This window comes from Pongo abelii, chromosome 2 (genome assembly GCF_028885655.2).
Source record: "Pongo abelii isolate AG06213 chromosome 2, NHGRI_mPonAbe1-v2.0_pri, whole genome shotgun sequence".
Taxonomy (NCBI): domain Eukaryota; kingdom Metazoa; phylum Chordata; class Mammalia; order Primates; family Hominidae; genus Pongo; species Pongo abelii.
In genome coordinates this window covers 121,740,942-121,762,274 of record NC_085928.1, presented here as the reverse complement: position 1 = coordinate 121,762,274, position 21,333 = coordinate 121,740,942, and the positions used below count along the sequence as shown (strand labels likewise).

General features: G+C 44.6%; 1 protein-coding gene across 1 annotated transcript in view; it reads left to right on the top strand.

Annotated features, from left to right (window-relative positions):
- TRIM71 (tripartite motif containing 71) overlaps positions 1-21,333 on the top strand; it is a 79,091-nt gene that overhangs the window by 46,338 nt on the left and 11,420 nt on the right. Inside the window, exon 2 of the mRNA XM_003776291.5 lies at positions 11,684-11,851. Coding sequence (XP_003776339.5) covers positions 11,684-11,851 — 168 coding nt within the window. The remainder of the gene's footprint in view (positions 1-11,683; positions 11,852-21,333) is intronic.

The following is a 21,333-nucleotide window of genomic DNA, read 5'->3' as shown; positions in this document are numbered from 1 at the left end:
ATCAACCAATAGGACAGTGTAACCTTGATTCACTAACCCTAATCAAGACAGAAGGCAACTAAGTAATGCAGGGGACAAGGACACAAGATGATGGAACTTGCAGAGAGGAGGGAAATGTTCGGTTGTGTTAAAGGTAGAAAACGTGACTAGTAATATTTACTAACAGTTTTTATTACTAGTGTATTCTCATCCGAGTCTGTGTTTCTGCTTCTGTTCTCAGGACAGTTTTACCCAGGTAATGAGTGCCTTCCCTTGCTTTAAAAAAATCTGCCTTTCTACACCATCTCAGCCACATGGGCCATTGAAACGTACTTGGCTACTTTAGGAACTGAAAAGGTTTCAGGTGTACACTGTTGCCCGCTGTTTAAGAGGCGAGGACTGAGTTACATGGCCACCTACAGAGTCTGACCATTTTTTAAATGTCAGCCTCAAAGTACCAGTGAGTCTTGTCCATAGCACAACAGATTAAAACCGTGCTTTGCTTTTGCAACCTTGGAGGCAGCCGGAAAACTTGTGTGTCTACGTCCAAATCTGTCTTTTCGTGTCCAGTTTAAAAATATATAATTTACATGGGCAGTGATCTCAGTGTTGGAACAAATCTCTTTTATTTGCTGCTGGAAGCTGCATGGGCCACTCATTAATACAGCAGAGGTCAGATGCATGCCGGGGCGGCAGCTGGGACACTAATGATTTCATATGGCTTTGTATGACCGCTGGCTGCCTGTGGTGCTGTAAATCGGGACTCAAGGTTCTAATTTTTTCAAAACCTCCAGGGAGGTTGCCTCTTGCGAGATAGAACTTAAGATAATATTTATAGTAGAGGGCAGAGGAAAAATAATACCTAATGGGAACATTGTGGAAAGAATGGTAGCAACCTATTAGAAGTAAATTATGTGGGGCCATTGGAGTTAACTCATTTATGGGCTCCATGAGTATTTTATTAGGTCCTTAGCTATGAAGAGTGCTGCGCTGTGGCCAGGCTCCAAGCATCACCCCCTCAACACTTAGGTTGTCAGTGGAAGGATTCTCCCCTCACTTTTGGGAGGGAGGAGTATAATTGAACTTTTTTTTTTTTTTTGAGCTGGTCTTGCTGTGTCTGGCTTGAGCCAGGCTGAGTGCAGTGGTGCATACATGGCTCACAGCAGCCTCGAACTCTTGGGCTCATCAAGCCATCCTTCTGCCTCAGCTGTGACTATAGGCATGCCCCACCATGCTTGGCTAATTTTTAATTTTTTTGTAGAGACAGGGTCTTTGTTGGCCGGGCTAAGTGTACATTTTGAGTTTGATGATTTATATATACCTGTGTAATCAATCCTCCCATCAAGATATAGATTTTCCCTAATTCCAGAAGGATTCCCTTGGGGTCCCTCTAGTTCACCCTCGTTCTCTCCTGCAACTACTGCTGTTTTCTTCCATGTTGAGTTTTATCTTCATATATTAATAAATGGAGTTATGCAATATATTCTCTTGATTTTGGCTTTTTCAGCAGTCTTAGTGCCTTTAAGCTTCTTGTATGTAGGTGTATTTATTTATTTGTTTTTGTTTTTTTGAGACGGAGTCTCCCTTTGTCACCCAGGCTGGAGTGCAGTGGTGAGATCTTGGCTCACTGCAGCCTCTGCCTCCCGGGTTCAAGCAATTATCCTGCCTCAGCTTCCTGAGTAGCTGGAACCACAGGTGCCCACCACCAGGCCTGGCTAACTTTTGTATTTTTAGTAGAGATGGGGTTTTCACTGTTGGCCAGGCTGGTCTCAAACTCCTGACTAAAAATGATCCACCCGCCTCGGCCTCTCAAAGTGCTGGGATTACAGGCATGAGCCACCATGGCTGAACTTCTTGTGTGTAGTTACTGACAAACATCCTATTGTATGTATGTACCACGGTGTATGTTGATGTGGAAGTTTTGTTTTTACTTTTAAACATCCAAGACTGATTGATTGAGACAGGGTTTCTGTTGCCCAAGCTGGAGTGCAGTGGAATGATGATAACTTACTGTAACTTTGATGTAATTTTGAACTCCTTGGGCTCAAGCCATCCTCCAACCTCAGCCTTCTGAGTAGCTATCAAGTTTTATTTAAGTAAACATATTTATTTGTTCAAAACTATGTTTGGGAGGCAGTAATCCAAAACACAACTCTGGCATTTTCTAAGCTGTCACTGAGTATTGTGTAGTGTAACTTGGATCTGTTAGAGGACCCCCCAAGCACAGGTGTGGCACTCTCAGAAAGATGCCCTTTTATTGCAGAGCCTTCAGGAAATGTGTTAGAGACTGAAGGTGGTGGGCTGGTGGGCCATGAGTTTGCCTCAAGCTGTGTGGAGTGGGTGAAGATAACAAGGTGCCAGCCCAAAAAGCAGATTCTGATCTGGGAGTCAAGTAAGTCCAAAGGACCTAGGGAGCTGGTGCCCGCTGGGTTTGCCAGAGGCAGAGTGTGGAGGACGTGTTGTTTATTTGAGATCCCCTGCTTTGAAAGGCAGGATGCAGGATGTCAACAGGGTCCTGACACCCCAGTGCCCCCAGGAGCAGAGCACGAGTGTCTGCCGCCTGCCCTCAGGGCTCAGGCTCAGGTCCAGTGTAGGGTGGATAGTCTGGGTAAAGGAAATGGCAGGCATAGCTACATTCCCCAGTACGCATCCCTCTTCCCGCACTGGCATGTGTGTTGTCCCACAGTTGGTATTTTGCAACATCATGATTATACTTTTAAAAATTAAGTGGTTTTGTGTGTGTGTGTGTGTGTATGTGTGTCTTCACAAAGGCCTGGAGAAGTGCTAATTTTAGCTCAACATGGGGGTGCCTGTCATTTTCCCTGTGGGAATCCCCTCCTCTTCTTTTACCTCGACGTCTGCCCCTTATGGTTCACCTGGAGAATTGCTCCTGCCCTGTAAAACTCACTGTAGCAGGGCCGGGCACGGTGGCTCACGCCTGTAATCCCAGCACTTTGGGAGGCCGAGGCAGTCGGATCATGAGGTCAGGAGACTGAGACCATCCTGGCTAACACGATGAAACCCCATCTCTACTAAAAATACAAAAAATTAGCTGGGTGTGGTGGCACGCGCGTGTAGTCCCAGCTGCTCGGGAGGCTGCGGCAGGAGAATCACTTGAATTCCTCGGGGGTTGGAGGTTGCAGTTAGCTGAGATCACACCACTGCAGTCCAGCGTAGGGGACAGAGCAAGATTCCGTCTCAAAAAAAAAACAAAAAACAAGCAAACAAAAACAAACCAAAAACCCCCCGCAAAAAACCCAGTGCTGCAGCCTGCGGAGGGTCAGAATCACGGAAAACTATATACACAGTTACACCACCCTTTCTCAGGCCACACTGATGGCTGTGTGTGCTCGGGGTTAGGCAGCAGCAAGAGACATACTCATGAAACTACTTTGACTCTGCCAAAACTGGTTGAAGGCGTTTGCTGTGCTGCCCAGGGCATTGTTCTTATCTGGGTTTTCATCTTCCTTAAGAGAGTCATTGCTGGGGGAAAATGATTTTCTTCCAGGATGAACTCATTTTCACACTTTTTAATAGTTCTGATAGTTCCTGTGAGCCAAAAATGAGGCTGTTTCTCTTTTTATCAAGTCAGCAAGTAAGCTCAGCCAAATTCCAGCATTGAACTCTGTAAACAGAATTTAGTCACTTTCACTATCTGGACCTTTTACTTTGCCTTTTTTTTTTTTTTTTTTTTTTTAAGACAGAGTCTGACTTGTTCTGTCACCCAGGCTGGAGGCAGTGGAGATTTTGGCTCACTGCAACCTCTGCCTCCTGGGCTCAAGCGATTCTCCTGCCTCAGCCTCCTGAGTAGTTGAGATTACTGATGCCTGTCACCACGCCTGGCTAATTTTTGTATATTTAGAGGAGATGGATTTTGCCATGTTGGCCAGGCTGGTCTCAAACTCCTGACCTCCAGTGATCTGCCTGCCTCAGCCTCCCAAAGTGCTGGGATTACAGGCATGAGCCAACCATGTACAACATGACTTACTTTTAAAACATGATGCTTCCAGGATTTTTTTTTTTTTTTTTTTTTGAGATGGATTATAGGCATGCGCCTGTACTAGGATTATAGGCGTGAACCACCACACCGGGCCTTTTTGTTTGTTTGTTTGTTTATTTGTTGTGTTTTGAGATGGAGTCTTGCTCTGTCTCCTGGGCTGGAGTGCAGTGGCGTGATCTCGCCTCACTGCAACCTCTGCCTCCTGGGTTCAATCTATTCTGCCTCAGCCTCCCAAGTAGCTAGGATAGGCGCCTGCCCCCACACTAATTTTTGTATTTTTAGTAGAGGCAGGGTTTCACCATGTTGGCCAGGCTAGTCAACAAGTGATCCGCCCTCTTCGGCCTCCCAAAGTTCTGGGATTACAGGCGTGAGCCACCACGCCTGGTGAATGCTTTGTGTTTTGTGTATGTTATTAGTAAGAGCTGTGTGTTCAGGAGAAACACCCAGACATGGTGGTGTGCTACTGGAGTATGTTGAGGCTCTGAGACTTTGGACAGGGTCGTGTTGATGGAAAATAATTCAGGGACTTGTGAAGCTGGACCACTTCACCAAGGGCCTGTGTGATTGTGGGGCCTGGTCCCACAAGCAGGGGAGCAGGTAATAGAAGGAACCTATGCAGCGTTTTGGAAGCCTTGTGGAATGGGGCATTGGGGGAGCAGGGGCTTGCTAGGTGTGGTTAGTTGGCTGCTGTTGGGGAGGAGCAGTGGCAACTTTTGGGGGAGGAACAGTCAGTGGTAGTGCAGAATTTTTAAAGAAAATTAGGGAGGAAGGGAGCATGGTATGGTTTTTGGAGTCACATAAAAACTTTAAGTGAACAAGTGCTAACAGATGACATTTTATGTTTGTCAAACTACACCTCTCCCTGGGCACCAGCAGTTGCGATGAGTTCAGATGCAGAGATAACTGCATCCCTCTCTGATTTCAAGTTTTCCTTTCAAATTGCCTTGTCCATGGGGCCCAAACATTTAAATTTGAGATGAGTAGATGCCTCTAACCCCACTTTAGGTTGTTCTTGGACACTCCCACTTTCACCACCATCCCTCCCCCTCTCTTTTTAGATCTTCACATGTTATGTTGCTTATTTAGCCTGGGAATGAATCTTGTTCAGCCAGACAATATTACATGTGTACATTTAATACTGTGCATTTACATAATACATAAAATGGGACTGCAAAAGAACATTATTTTTTGCAGTGAAATACATAAACATTTACTAAATGACATAGGTAAAAATGATTAATCATTTTCACACCAGTTCCAGTTTTTAAAATTATTTTATTGACAAAAATTTGTGTGTGTGTGTGTGTATGTGTGTATATATACATACATATTTTTGAGACAGGGTCTCGGGGCTCTGTGGCCTAGGCTGAAGTGCAGCGGTGCGATCGTGGCTCACTATAGCTTTCATCTCCTGTGCTCAAGTGATTCTTTTGTCTTGGCCTCCCAAAGTGCTGGTATTGTAGACCTAAACCAGCATCCCCAGCCGGAATCTTACATATTTGTTGTGTACAACATGTTTTGAAGTCCGTATGCATTGTAGAGTATGTATATTGAGCTAATTAACATGCATTGCCTCACATACTTACATTTTTTGTGGTGAGAATACATAAAAATGTACTCAGTGATTGTCAAAAATACTATAATAACTATAGTACCTTGTTGTACATCAGTTTTGCTGCCAAATAGTATATGGAAAAACTTTTGTTTTCCAGAGCATCATTTTGGATGTTGGAGTTGCCGAAAGGGGATTGTGGGCCTCGGGGTGTGTGTGTTAATTGCTTGTGTGTGTGTGTTTTAATTCCTAACACCCCTCTTTTTGTTGCCTGAGATTTCTTCAATTTCTAGAGATACCGTGAAGCAGCCCCGCTTAATTTATTTAACAGACGCTGCTGAGACTGCCAGAACACAACACAAGACTTTTTCTTTCCTTGGACTGCTCCTCTTCTAGGCCCCTTTTCAATGTTGGCGCCCATCAAAGCCTTCCACCCAAGCAGAAGTAGATCTTAACTCCAGTCCCAACTGTGAACTGTGTCCATACTGACTGCCTCTCCTGGCATCCCCTGCTGGCCTTTTGTTTTTGGTTGTGTTGAGAACAGAAACTGGTACTTTGCCCTTCACATGGGTGAAGGTCGACCTGACTGAAAAGAATTTGAGAATTCTTACTATCCAAGCTAGCAAGTAGGTTTCCCCCAATAACCATTATATCAAGTGATGTAACAATTGAATATATTACCAAATTGAAAACTAGGGATTCTGTAAAGAACAAGGATGTTAACTGTGGCATTGCTTGCGATTTTTCAAAAATTAGGCAACAGTTTTACAATTTTATTAGCCTATACTCATTAAGTTGTGGTACATTCATATAGCAACATACCATGCAGCCATTCGGAAAGCCAGGCATCTCTGCATGGAGTGACCCAGAACATTCTCCAAGTTAATATAGTTAAGAGAAACTTTGTTTTGTCTTAAAAAATTAAGTTATGCCTAGAATAAAGCTTTTTTTTTTTTTTTTTCATAGTTAAAGTGGAGACAATTGAGTGAGACATTAGGGATTTTTTTTAAAAAACTGTTTGCTTGTATTACTTTCTGCATTTGAACAAATACTTGTTACCTAGCCAAATAAAAAATGTTTTGGAAACATTCCCTCCCCATACTCCCACCAAAGAAAGGATAATTTGTCTGCAGCCGGGCTCTGTTGTCTTGAACTGGTGAGGACTATGCCTGAACTGGGTCCCTATTCCTTTCTTCTATTTATCCAGGCCATAGTTGTGGGTCAGCACGTGGCCAGAGCTACAGGAGAGGCTTCTGCTGAGGGCTTGGGCTGCAGATTTGAGCGCAAGCACTCAGTCTATCTCTGTCAAGTAAAGCTTTGTTTTAATATTACTTAATAGACTTGTTTCATGGCTAGATTTTACCCCCTTGAACTTGGCTTACCGTTTTTAAAACGAATCCTGTGTTGTCCCACGTGAGAACCTGCAGAGTAGCACACACAGGTAAGGCTTCTTCTGGGCCTCATTTGCTTCTGGAACCGGTTGTTGCCTCTACTTTACTTCTGTAGTGGGAAACTCAGAAACCCTCTTGGGTGGGTGGAGATCTAGCCAGGTGTCAACGGTTCAACCTTGGTTTGTGGGAGGCCAAGTAAATGTCCTCAATCATTTTAAGGGATACCGAACTAATCTTTAAAAAGTTTACAGCAGTTTATATATTTTAGTTGAGACATTTCGATGAACTTAAATGGCGATCTGGGCCTTCCTCTATCCTTTCAGCTTACATTCTTCACTGATATAGGGGTAGTTGTGTTTTAAACCTGAAGCTCATTCTTTCAGATGTGCAGGGCTCCAACAGAAGTCCTTTGGTGTGTGTGTTCCTTGTTGGGCCACAGATAGTGTAAAACCTAGATTCCAGAAGCCTGGGTGCATGTGCATTTGCATGTGCACACGTGCGTGCACACACGTTCATTAACAAAGCATTTTATTTAAACGCTGGCTAAGGTACAAACATGCCTACTTTGTATTTTTATTTATTTATTTTTCCTTTAACCTCCCTCCCCCATTCCCCCCGCCTAGTCTCCCGCCTGTTCCTTTCCTGCTGGGCTCACATTCCTAGGTCTTTGTCTCTGCCTGGTATTCTAGAAATTTTGGGAGAGGAAGGCAATGGGTGGGACGTTCTGGAAGCTGGGGGCAGGGAAGAGGGTGGTCACTTGCAGGGTCAGAGGTCAAGCCTCCTCCATTTAGCTGGGGCAGCCGGATTGTCGCCAGGCCCGAGGGGGCGTGTCTGTGCATCTGCCCGGGAAGCCCCAAACAGGCCCTGGAATTCCTGCTGCTAGACGACCTGTTCTTCCCAGTCCCTTCCCCCCCTTTCCCGGGAGCCGCTGTTCATGGCTACTCCCACATTTCTGGCTATAGGACCCTCCACACAGCTCCAGTTTATTCCCTTAAAAATAATTTTACACCTGTTTCAGAGAGAATTACATCCATGCACATCCTTACCTATCGATTGTTTTAACAGCTCTAAAATTGTGGTTTTTCAATTTCAAATTGTGGTTAGATGAGGCATGGAGCTTCTAAGTGACGTATGAAATCTTACCAAAGTTCTGCTCCAACTTTAGCTGGAAGGTTTATAAAAGTGGATTATAGTTTTTGGACAATGCATTCTTTTAACAATTCATTGTTTACTAATAATGAGCACATTGAGGCCATTCTTTTACTCACTGGTAGCTTTTTATTATCAATCATTTGGGTGCTCCCCGCCCCCATCTCTGTTGGAGGCAGCCTGGAGCTGTAAAAGCACTGGCTCTTCCGAAACCACAGTGTGTTCTGGGTACTTAGAACTGCATTGATCCTATGTAAAATGATACCAGACAGGGATTGCATTCAGAGACCCCTTTCATTTGTATATCTGGGCTCTCAAGGCTGGTCACGGGAGGGCTCTGGTGTCGCTCAGGGTACCCTGCCTTTCGCTGCCATCACCGGCCACTACTTGTTCTGACCAGGATTTTTTTCTGGCCACTGCATCTGCAGAATCTTTTAAAACCTACCATTCATGGGGGGATTGCAAATGTCCAGCATCATCCAGGTTCTGTATTTTAAGGTTGATCTAAACCTAAGAAAAATCACCTTAATTCTTTATAGTTACATAGTTGGAGTCTGGAGTGGGCACCCTGGCTCAGCCCAGAACTTACTACTTGTTTTGTTGTTGTTGTTTGTTTTGCACTCTTAGCCCGTGTTGCCTAGGCTACATTCAGTGCCATGGTCACGGCTCACTGCAGCCTCGACTTCTTGGTCTCAAAGGATCCTCCCACCTCAGGCTCCTGAGTACAAGCGTGAGCCACCACGCCCAGCATTTTTTTTTTTTTTTTTTTTGGTAGTTTGGGCCCAAGTGCTCCTCTAGCCTCAGCTTCTCGAGGAGCTTGGACTACAGGCATGAGCTGCCACGCCCAGCTACTAGAACTTAATTTTGAAGCTCTTTAGTTTCTGTTGTCAAGTCTCTATAGATAGACTTTCTGGGATGGAAGGGGGGTCTCCCGGAGGTATCCAGTCAGGCCCCTTTTGTTTCACAGATGAGACTGAAGCCCAGACAGGTCAAGAGAGGTGATTAGACAGATGGTTCCATAGCCAGGTAGCGCCAGGCTCAAGTTTACAGCCTGAGGTTCTTTTCTACTCACTAGCCATGGAGATGAGAGCAATCTAGGTAGTTACAATTTGCAAGAGCCCCTTAGTCCGAAGGAAGCAGGAGAGTGCCATTCAGTCCACACAGCTGTCTTGAGAAGAGGGAAAGAACGGATGCGTTCTCAAGGTTGCTTAGCTGTTAGAAGCAGGGAGGCCACCCTAAGGTTTAGTGACATGTTTATTCACATGTAAAAGAACCTTTCTGATGGAAGGTTTTTCACACTTCACATCAGCATAGGAGTGATCCCTTCATTCCCATGATAAATGGAGAGAGCAAAGGAAGGGAATGTAGTTCAAACTGGTAGAATTGCTTTAGCACCACGTCGTAAAAAGGGATCGGCCAGGAATTTTTCCTGAATTTATCCAGCTCAGCATCTTTTGGTTAGTATTTATACTTGAGAATTTTAGATTTAAAAGATCATTAGGATTAGATAATCTCTGAAGGATGATAGATCAGCTTAAAAAGCAACTGACTTAAAGGAGGCAAGTTGCTGCTACCTGGTTTCAGTCTGCCACCATTGCTGGCAAAGCACTGCAGTGATCAAAATTGGTAGGAAAGTTACAAACCCTTGTATAAAGTAGGATCTGGGCCGTGTGCGTTGGCTCACGCCTGTAATCCCAGCACTTTGGGAGGCCAAGGTGGGCGGATCACGAGGTCAGGAGATCGAGACCATCCTGGCTAACAGGGTGAAACCCCATCTCTACTAAAAATACAAAAAAATTGGCTGGGTGTGGTGGCGGGCACCTGTAGTCCCAGCTACTCCCAGGGAGGCTAAGGCAGGAGAATGGCGTGAACTCGGGAGGTGGAGCTTGCAGTGAGCCGAGATCGCGTCGCCACTGCACTCCAGCCTGGGCGACAAGAGCAAGACTCTGTCTCAAAAACAAAGAAAGAAAGTAGGAGCCATAAAACCTGCTGGTTATAGCAGAACTGTTACTTTACAAAAGTAAAAACACAATATCCTAAATCTTTCCTTTTTCCTGTTTCTGAATCGTGAAGTTTCTAGAGAACCAGTTTAACCCATGCTAGATTACACACTTCCCTATTAACTCAATTAGCCCTGAGTGGAGTAACTTCTGTGTGCTTGACTGAACCATTTAGGGGGAGCATTTTTCTAGTGGACACACTTTATGTGAAGATTTTGGTCGTTAATAAAATAAAAATCTTGGAGAAGGAAAGAAGCAGCAGTCTCCCTCTGTTTGCCCCCAGCCCTCTCTCTTTGGAGCTCTCCGCCTAAGAAAACCTTCTGGGCCACCTCCAAGCCTTCTCCCCATCTCTGTCTCCCACAACACTCTGCCCTGCTTCTCGCCAGAATGAGCTTCTATTCAGTCTGTGCAGAATCGCCTGGAATCTCGCATCCTGGATCTCCACCATAGCAAGGTGCTTTTTACTGGTGATGAGAGAGCTGGTGTCACACCTGTATTGGAACCAGTTCTGCAGAAGGCTCATGCTGGCTTCCCTGCTGTGTCTTTGCTAACACTGTGGCCTTGAGCACTCCCCAACTCCTGTCCTCACCTGGAGATGAAGTGTGGTGTTGTATTTGTGGAAGAATTCCCATAGTATACCGCTTCCCTGCCTGTTGGATGTTAGCTAGCGTCCCCTCATGCCCAGGTGTACCAGAGGCAAATTTAAGCTCTGCTCTTTGAAAGCAATCCAGCAAACATTTACAGAGTGGCGCTAAGTGCCCCGCTCTGTGGAGAGATACAGTAATGAGACTGGCCCAGTTTCTGTGCCAAGGAGTTTTCTCTCTTGAGAGCTCCTTGTTTATTAGCAGGTAAAGGTTGTGCCAACCCTTCTTTCTCTTCCTCCTTCCCTCCCTCCTAGCGTGCTGGGCCCCAGGGAAGTGTAGAACATCGCATAAAGCAGTTCTGTCAGCACTGGCTGCCTCCCAGGTTCAACTCCTTGGAATAACTTGGCATGAAGAAGAAAGGCAAGGAGCTGGCTGACCTTACCACTAGCTTTTTGCCTTCGTTCCAGGAACTTAAGCCTGTAGCTTGCTTGAGTGCCTGGGAGAACCATGCTTTACACTTTGCATTACTAGCTGTGGTGTGAGGATGGTTGTTACTGGCTCTTAACCTTGCTTCACACATCTAGGCTAGAGCAGCAAAGGAAACTTTTCTGGTATGTTCTGACTTCCAGGCCACCAATATCAGACTAGGCAACACAGTCTTAACAACTTTTCTGGATAATGAAGCTAAGATTCAGGGCAAACTCTCATGCCAGGAGGTTTGTTTTGTTTGGTTTCTGCCTTTGAAGTGTCTCTGTTACAGTTCTGAATGAGACTAGAATGGGATGTGGCATTCAGTTGTGTTCCCCCCTCCATTCCCCCTTGATTTGGGGCAGAGAGAATGGGAGAAAAAAGGAAGCAGATATTTTTAGTTACGTTTGTGGTTACTCCACTGCTGCCTCTCCCTTTGGGGTGTGCTTGCTCATTGGGAAGCTGGTGGTTCAGTTGTGGGATCCAGGGCCCTCCAGTTGCCATCTTCCCTCCTCCCGTCCTGCATCTCCGTTTATGCCTGTACCCTCTCTTGTCCCCAGGTGCTGCACCTGTACTGTGACACTTGCTCTGTACCCATCTGTCGTGAGTGCACAATGGGCCGGCACGGAGGCCACAGCTTCATCTACCTCCAGGAGGCGCTGCAGGACTCGCGGGCACTCACCATCCAGCTGCTGGCAGATGCCCAGCAGGGACGACAGGCAATCCAGGTGAGCCTTCCCTGCCCTTCCGCAGTTCCCACGTGAATCGAGCCCCCCTTTCTGTCGGGTGGCATAGACAATTGGGCAGATTCCAGTGTAGGGGGTGGAATAGTGACCCAAATGAGCTCAGGTGACATCCTTGCAGCAGCGGTCCCTTTAGGGGTTCTGGCAGTCTCGTGAAGATGTCAGGGATGTGGCCAAAGTTACTGGTCAGATTTCTAAGCACCTAGCCTGGGCCCCAGCATACCACCTGCACATGTCCCACCCAGCTACCTCCCGAAATCAAAGTGGACATTGGCACTTTCCAGCCAGGACCGCAGAAAGGCTGGGTGCTTAGTGCTTCTTCTTCTTCTTCTTCTTCTTCGTCTTCGTCTTCGTCTTCGTCTTCGTCTTCGTCTTCGTCTTCTTCGTCTTCTTCGTCTTCTTCGTCTTCTTCGTCTTCGTCGTCTTCGTCGTCTTCGTCGTCTTCGTCGTCTTCGTCGTCTTCGTCGTCTTCGTCGTCTTCTTCTTCTTCTTCTTCTTCTTCTTCTTCTTCTTCTTCTTCTTCTTCTTCTTCTTCTTCTTCTTCTTCTTCTTCTTCTTCTTCTTCTTCTTCTTCTTACTACTACTACTACTACTACTACTACTACTACTACTACTACTACTACTACTACTACTACTACTACTACTACTACTACTACTACTACTACTACTACTACTACTACTACTACTACTACTACTACTACTACTACTACTACTACTACTACTACTACTACTACTACTACTACTACTACTACTACTACTACTACTACTACTACTACTACTACTACTACTACTACTACTACTACTACTACTACTACTACTACTACTACTACTACTACTACTACTACTACTAATTTTTTGAGATGGAGTCTTGCCCTGTCACCCAGGCTGGAGTGCAGTTGTGTGATCTCAGCTAACCACAACCTCCACCTCTCGGATTCAAGTGATTCTCCTGCCTCAGCCTCTTGAGTAGCTGGGATTACAGGCGTGCACCACTGCACCTGGCTAATTTTTTTTTTTTTTTGAGACGGAGTCTCACTCTGTTGCCCAGGCTGGAGTGCAGTTGTGTGATCTCAGCTAACCACAATCTCCATCTCCCGGATTCAAGTGATTCTCCTGCCTCAGCCTCTTGAGTAGCTGGGATTACAGGCATGCACCACTGCACCTGGCTAATTTTTTTTTTTTTTTTTTGAGACAGAGTCTCACTCCGTTGCCCAGGCTGGAGTGTGGTGGCACGATCTCAGCTCACTGCAAGCTCCGCCTCCCGGGTTCACACCATTCTCCTGCCTCAGCCTCCCGAGTAGCTGGGACTACAGGTGCCCACCGCCACGCCCGGCTAATTTTTTGTATTTTTAGTAGAGATTGGGTTTCACCATGTTAGCCAGGGTGGTCTCGATCTTCTGACCTCATGATCCATCCGCCTCGGCCTCCCAAAGTGCTGCGATTACAGGTGTGAGCCACCGCGCCTGGTGCACCTGGCTGATTTGTATATTTTTAGTAGAGATTGGTTTTCACCATGTTGGCCAGGCTAGTCTTGAACTCCTGAGCTCAGATGATCCACCTGCCTCAGCCTCCCAAAGTACTGGGAGCTACTGAGCCCAGCCAATGCCTTTTATTTATTTTTGTTTTTGAGACAAGAGTCTTACTCTGTCACCCAGGCTGGAGTGTAGTGGCGGGATATCAGCTCAGTGCAACCTCCGCCTCTCAGGTTCAAGTGATTCTGCTGCCTCAGCCTCCCAAGTAGCTGGGATTACAGGCGCCTGCTGCCATTCCCGGCTAATTTTTCTATTTTTAGTAGAGACGGGATTTCACCGTGCTGGCCAGGTTGGTCTGGAACTCCTGACCTCAGGTGATCCACCTGCCTCGGCCTCCCAAATGCTGGGATTACAGGCGTGAGCCACCATGCCCGGCCTAATGCTTTTTAGACAGAGACCTTTGTGATACAGATTTACTTACTTATATGTGAGAAATTAGTGAGCAGGAGAATGTTATGTGAGGTTTGGTGTCTTCAGTCCTTTCCTGGATGGTAAATCCCCTGTAATTTGAAACTGTTGTTTCTGTTGAATTCCTATCAGCAGCTAGGGAGGGGCATGTGTAACTTTGATAATTGGCAGGGTTCTCTTACATAGTTAGGTGATAGTGTGCCTGAATTTCTATTAAATCTTGTCTGATCCAGGTGACAAGGTTTTAGGAACTCAGAAAATTGTGACGTTTTCCCTGTGTTATAGGATACTTTGAAAGTCAAGAAAAGTTGTTCACCCTCTAGGAGAAATTACATAGGAACCATTCTAGAATATTTATATAAGTGAATTGTTTTAAAAGTAAGATTTGGCCAGGTTCAGTGGCTCACGCCTGTAATCCTAGCACTTTGGGAGGCCGAGGTGGTGGATCACTTGAGCTCAAGAGTTTGAGACCAGCCTGGGCAACATGGGGAAACCCTACAAAAGGTACCAAAATTAGCCAGGTGTGGTGTGACACTCGCCTGTAATCCCAGCTACTTGTGGGGCTGAGGTGGAAGGGTCACTTGAGCCCCAAAGGTGGAGGTTGCAGTGAGCCAAGATTATGCCAGTGCACTCCAGCCTGGGCAACAGTTAAGACTCTGTTTCAAAAAAATATCTGTTTTGAAAGTGCTGAAGAATTGAGATCATGTGTCTTACAGAAGAGGGAGGATTTGATTTAATAAGTTTCTCAGCTGCTGTCACATTCCCATGCGTGATACTGAAACAATCTTTTCTGATGAGTCAGATTTTATGATGTTCAGATCATAAAAGTGGAAGTTTGAGAGACTTTCTGGAATGACTAATCCTGTCATTGTTACGCCAGTATTGCTCGTTGTCTTTAAAATGCCTTGAGTGTCTCTGTGTTGCTCTTCTCCTTTGTCAATGTCTTCACCTGTGCATCATTCTGTTGTATATCAGTGCATCTGTCCCTGTGGATGAAGTGGTTTGTGTCTTTCATTTTATGCCACGACAGTTGGGACCTTGACAAATAAATGCCTTACCCTGCTGGCGTTTCCTCGACACCGGTGCCCAGCCTTCACTGTGGCATCGCCTGAGGAACTTAACCACTGGTGTCAGCCAGGCACGGTGGCTCAAACCTGTAATCCGAGCACTTTGGGAGGCCAAGGTGGGTGGATCACCTGAGGTCGGGAGTTCGAGACCAGCCTGGCCAACATGGTGAAACCCCATCTCTACTAAAAATATAAAAATTAGCCAGCCATGGTGGCAGGCACCTGTAATGCCAGCTACTCAGGAGGCTGAGGGAGGAGAATTGCTTGAACGCAGGCGGCAGATCCTCCTTGAACGCAGGAGCCGAGATCGTGCCACTGCACTCCAGCCTGGGCGACCAAATGAGACTCCATCTCAGACAGACAGACAAAAAGAGCCACTGGTGTCTAGGTCTGAACTCCTAGATTGTGATATGATTTTATTAACCTCTTACTCTCTTAAGAGATTGAAAACAGTTGGAGCATTATTGAGAGAATGCTGGTGCTCTCTGTGCTTAGTGGGAAAAGCCACTGTGGGGGAGAAAAATGAGTTGTAACAATTTGCTGGAGGCTTATTAAGGAGAGCACCCAACAAATCATGAACAGTTAACATGGTGAAATCTCAGAGAAATGGAAATTCAATGGAAATTCTGTGGGGAGAAAAGAGTGTGGGGAAAATAAATACAGTCAGCTGTGTAAGTGGTGAGAACTTAGGCATAAATCCTAGAGGTATGATTCAAATATTAGTTGAAAGTGTGTGCCCAACATTAATCTGAATACTAGATCATGGGGCATTTTGGGTGGAGGCATTTTAGGCCTGTTAATCTATAAGGCCACAGCCAGGTACACTACATAGATTGTGATTTCCTAGAAAGTTTTTGTTTAACCATAACTTCTGTGTGTTTAGCATCCTTAAGTCTTGCTCTGTCACCAAGGCTGGAGTGCAATGGCGCGATCTCGGCGCACTGCAACCTTTGCCTCCCAGTTTCAAGTGATTCTCCTGCCTCAGCCTCCCGAGTAGCTGGGGTTACAGGCGCCTGCCACCACTCCCGACTAATTTTTGTCTTTTTAGTAGAGACGGGGTTTCACCATGTTGGTCCGGCTGGTCTCGAACTCCTGACCTCAGGTGATCCACCTGCCTCGGCCTTTCAAAGTGTTGGGATATCAGGCGTGAGCCACCGTGCCCAGCCATTATTTTTTTTAAGAGACAGGATCTCTCTCTCACTCAGAGTGCAGTGGTGCCATCATAGCTTACTGCAGCCCCAAACTCCTGGGCTTTTAGGCAATCGATCCCCTTTCTTTGGCCTCCCACGTAGCTAGGACTACAGGTATGCTCCACTGTGCCCAGCTAATTTTTATATTTTTTGTAGAGATGGGGCTCGCTTTGTTGTCTAGGCTGATCTCAAACTTCTGGCTTCAAGCAATCTTTCACCTTGGGCCTCCCAAGGCGCTGAGATTAAAGGCATCAGCTACCTTGCCCAGCCTGACAATTTCTTAAAATGTGACACAAGTCTTCATCCCTTCAAATTTTCTCATGAGATGGCAACAATTCAGTCACATCTTCAGGCTTCACTTCTAATTCTAGTTCTCTTTGTATTTTCACCACATCTGCAGTGACTTCCTCCACTACTTCTTTCTGCTACAAGAAGTTGATCCCAACCCTAATCGATGACCTTGAGTTCACCCATTAGGGTTGGGATCAGCTTCTTCAAACATCCTATTAATGTTGATATTTTGACCTCTACCCATGAATCACGAATGCTCTTTTATAGTATCTCCAGTTTTAGTATATGTGCTGCCAAAGTGAGTACCACACATGTTCTTAATGACACCTGGAATGGTAAATTTTTTGCAGAAGGATTACAAATGGGTTTGTCCGGATCCATCAGAGGAATCACTATGTGTAGTAGCTATCGCCTTACGAAGTTTATTTGTTAAATAGTAAGACTTGAAAGTTGAAACTACTTCTTGATCCACGGGCTGTAGAATGGATGTTGTGTTACCAGACATGAAAACAACTTTCATGTCCTTGTGCATCTCTTAACAGAATCTTGTGGGTGACCAGGCGCATTGTCAATCAGCGGTAATATTTTGAAAGGAATCTTTTTTTCTGAGCGGTAGGTCTGAACAGTGGGTTTAAAATATTCCGTAAACCGGCCCGGCAAGCCTGTAATCCCAGCACTTTGGGAGCCCGAGGCGGGAGGATCACCTGGGATGAGGAGTTTGAGACCAGCCTGACTAACATAGAGAAACCCCTTCTCTACTAAATACAAAAAATTAGCCGGTCATGGTGGCACATGCCTGTAATCCCAGCTACTTGGGAGGCTGAAGCAGGAGAATTGCTGGAACCTGGGAGGCGGAGGTTACAGTGAGCTGAGATTGCGTCATTGCACTCCAGCCTGGGCGACAAGAGTGAAACCCTGTCTCAAATAAATAAATAAATAAATAAATAAATAAATAAATAAATAAATATTTAAAAAATTCCGCAAACCATGCTACAAACAGACATGCTGTCATCCAGGCTTTGTTTTTCCATTTGTAGAGCACAGGCACGGTAGATTTAGCATAATCCTTAAGGGGCCTAGGATTGTCAGGATGGACAATGACTGTTGGCTTCAACTTAGTCACCAGCTACATTAGTTCCTACCAAGAGAGTCAGCCCGTCCATTGAAGCTTTGAAACCAGGCATTGACTTCTGTAGCTATGAAAGTCCTAGATGGCATCTTCTTCCAATATAAGACTATGTCTTTCCAATATCGGGCTGTCTCCTTCTAATAAAAGGATGTCTTGAAAGTCTGTTGTTTAGCTGTCTTCATCAATTACCTAAGCTTGTTCTTCTGGGTAACTTTGCTGCAGCTTCTATATCAGCACTTGCTGTGTCACCTTACACATATATGTTTTGGAGATAACTTGTTTTCTTAAACCGTATCACTCAACCTCTGTTAGCTTCAAACTTCCGCAGCTTCCTCATCTCTCACCCTTCATAGCGTTGAAGAGTTAGGTCCCTGCTCAGGCAGGATTAGACTTTGGCTTAAGGAGATGTTATGGCTGGTTTGATCTTTTCTCCAGATCATTAAACTTTCTTCATATCAGCAATAAGTCTGTTTTGCCTCATTGCTGTTTGAGTGTTCACTGGAGTGAACTTCTAATTTCTTTCAAGAACTTTACTTTGCAATCACAGCTTTGACGGTTTGGTGTAAGAGGCCTAGCTTTCAGCCTGTCTGTAGCTTTCTACTTGCTTTCTTTACTAAGCTTAATCATTTTAGATTTGTGGGACCTTTTCTTTCACTTGAACACTTAGAGGCCATTGTAGGGTTACTAAGTGGCCTGATTAACACCAAAGATCACTTGTCACAGATCAGCACACCAGATAAAATAATAATGAAAAGTTTGAAATACTGCAAAAATTATCAAAGTGTGACACAGAGACAATACGGGCTTTTGGAAAAATGACACCAGTAGATTTGGTTGATGCAGTGTTGCCACAAATCTTTAATTTCTTTAAAGAAACAAAAACAAAAACAAAAAAACAAAAACTGGCTGGGTACTGTAGCTCAAAACTGTAACATCAGCACTTTGGGAGGCTGAGGCAGGAGGATCACTTGAGCTCAGGAATTCTAGACCAGCCTGAGCAACATAGTGAGATCTTGTCTCTACAAAAAATGAAGAAGGTTAGCCAGGCCTCGTGTTGCGTGTCTGTAGTCTCAGCTACTTGGGAGGATTGCTTGAGGCCTGGAGGTTGAGGTTGCAGTGAGCCAAGATTGTACCACTGCACTCCATCCTGGGAGACAGAGCAAGACTCTGTCTCAAAAAAGAAAATGTGGGTTTTTCTGTTATTTTCTTTTCTATCTATGAAGTGCAATAATATGAGGTATGGCTATAGTTTGTGATTATATTTTTTATTATTTTTATTTATGAGACAGTCTCGCTGTGTCGCCCAGGCTGGAACGCAGTGACAGATCTTGGCTCACTGCAACCTCTGCCTCCCTGGTTCAAGTGAGGAGCTGGGATTACCAGCATGTACCACCACGCCTGGCTAATTTTTGTGTTTTTAGTAGAGATGGGGTTTCACCATGTTGCCCAGGCTGGTCTTCTCAAACTCGTGGCATCAAGTGATCTATCCGCTTCCACCTTCCAAAATGCTGGGATTACAGGCTTGAGCCACTGCACCCAGCCTCATCCACTTATTTGTAAGATCAGTTTGTGTGATTGTTGTAACCATCTGATAAATCATTTCCAGATGGGGAGGATATGTATACTGAAAGTATATTTCCCCATTGAATATCTGGTCTTTTATCTGGTATTAAATTGCAGATGTCAGATGTTCAGTTGACTATGAATCAGAGTTCCTAACTTAATGACTTTAAGAGACTCACAACTTGTCCTGAGAGTCTTGGTTCTGGAAAGAGCTCCAGATATAAATCCTTCAGTTAATTCTGGATTGTCCTATAAAGAGAATCTACCCTGGTGAGTGACTAGAGTTGGCCATAACAGGGACAGCCTGGAAGATGTAGCACCTCATCACTGCTGTAGGGCATTTAGGGGGCAACCACTCATTTTTATTGCTTTTTTGAACATTCTGTTACTTTCACCTTGCTGCTTTTCTTGAATATATGACATTTTGGTCATGTATGTTATTAGAGGATTCCACAAGGTAAACTAATTTGCTGGGGATAGCGATAAACAGGATCAGGAATAGTTGGTTTCTACACAAGAAAGTTTTGATTCTTTAATTACTATATTTCATCACATTTAAGATGCCATTAATTGTAAGGTGTACATTTATTTTATATACAACTAACAAAGGAAGAAACCCACGGACAATTTAAGATGAATTATAGATTCAGAGAAAGATGTGATGAAAATTTTATGTATGTATATATATATAAAAAATATGTATTTTATATATAAATTGTAAATGAAATTAATATTCAATTATGAATTAAAATATTTACATAATATTTTTTTTTTTTTGAGGTGTAGTCTCACTCTGTTGCCCAGGCTGGAGTTCAGTGCCACGATTTTGGCTCACTGCAACCTCTGCCTCCTGGGTTCAAGCGATTCTCCTGCCTCAGCCTCCTGAGTAGTTGGGATTACAGGTACCCATCACCACACCTAGCTAATTTTGGTATCTTTAGTAGAGACAGGGTTTCACCATGTTGGCCAGGCTAGTCTCAACTCCTGACCTCAGGCAGTCCACCTGCCTCAGCCTCCCAAAAGTGTTGGGATTACAGACATGAGCCACTGCGCCTGGCCAAAAATTATATTTTAGAGTGGACCACAGTAGCTCCGCATATCCAGTATGGTCGCCTACAAGTGTATGGGTGATGATTGCATTCTCTTACCTTCTGACCGTTGGGCTCTTTAAATACCACTGTTCTCCACAGTTGGCATCACTGATCGATATCTATATTCTTTCCCTTGAAAGCCAGATTTGGCCTGAGTCTCCTCCATGCTGACTGACTGCCACTCAGTAGTCAGCTGGAAAGTGCACTGATGTGCCAGCCCAAATGGAGACCCTCAACTTTTAAATGTTTAATTAGATCTGTTAACATCCCAAAGATGGTTAAATTTTCTCTCAAGCACCATGCTTGTTGGGTGATTTCTCTTTTCTTACTGTGAAATGGATATATCTGTTTTGGAAGTTTACCTAGCCTTTCTACATTGTCATTTCCCCCAACCCATCTGCTTTATATGTCCTTCAGATGCCCTGCTGTTAGAGGTTGGGAACTAGTTCAGTAAGTCCTGGTCTACACATCTTGGAATGCGGTGCTTGGCTGGGTAGTGCGTAATTTGGAAGGGAAAGACCTATTTTTCCACTATGCATTGGGTAGGGCTTTTGTGACTCTCAGCCCAAGGAATATCTTTGCATGCTTGCTGATAATTAAAATTGCAACAAAAGCTTTGAATCCCCTTTTGAACCTGTTTGAAAAATGGAAGAAACAGTTTTTATCATAAAATGTGAGTTCCAAACATAAGGGATAAGTGATAAGCCTGGCTAGGAGACTAGGGGAAGAGGTGAGAAGGGTAATACACCCATTCCTATGCAAAGGGAGTGGTGTTTTTGTTTTTTTATTTTTTTTTATTTTTTGAGACAGAGTTTTGCTCTTGTTGCCCAGGCTGGGTCTTTTTTTGTTTTTTCTAACATGTGATAGAAGTTAGATGTAAAAAAATCAGTTTGGCAAGTAGTATGACATTAATATTAATAGAAAGCAGTTTGCCACCTCTGCTTTCTATTGAGGAATGATTGAGAAATGTTACAGACATAGGTTTGGTTGCCTTGGTGAAATATTAGCTTGGACACCAGTTGTGCTAAGTAATAACCAACACATCTAAAAATATAGAGGGTGCCGGTTACTAAGTTCTACTCTTTGGGCTCTAACCCTATCACACTCTTGCCATGTGATACTGGGGCTGTGACTCTTCAAACTACATGTATGGGAAAAGGATTTCTTCCCTTTTTCTTCCAATTCATATTAATTAT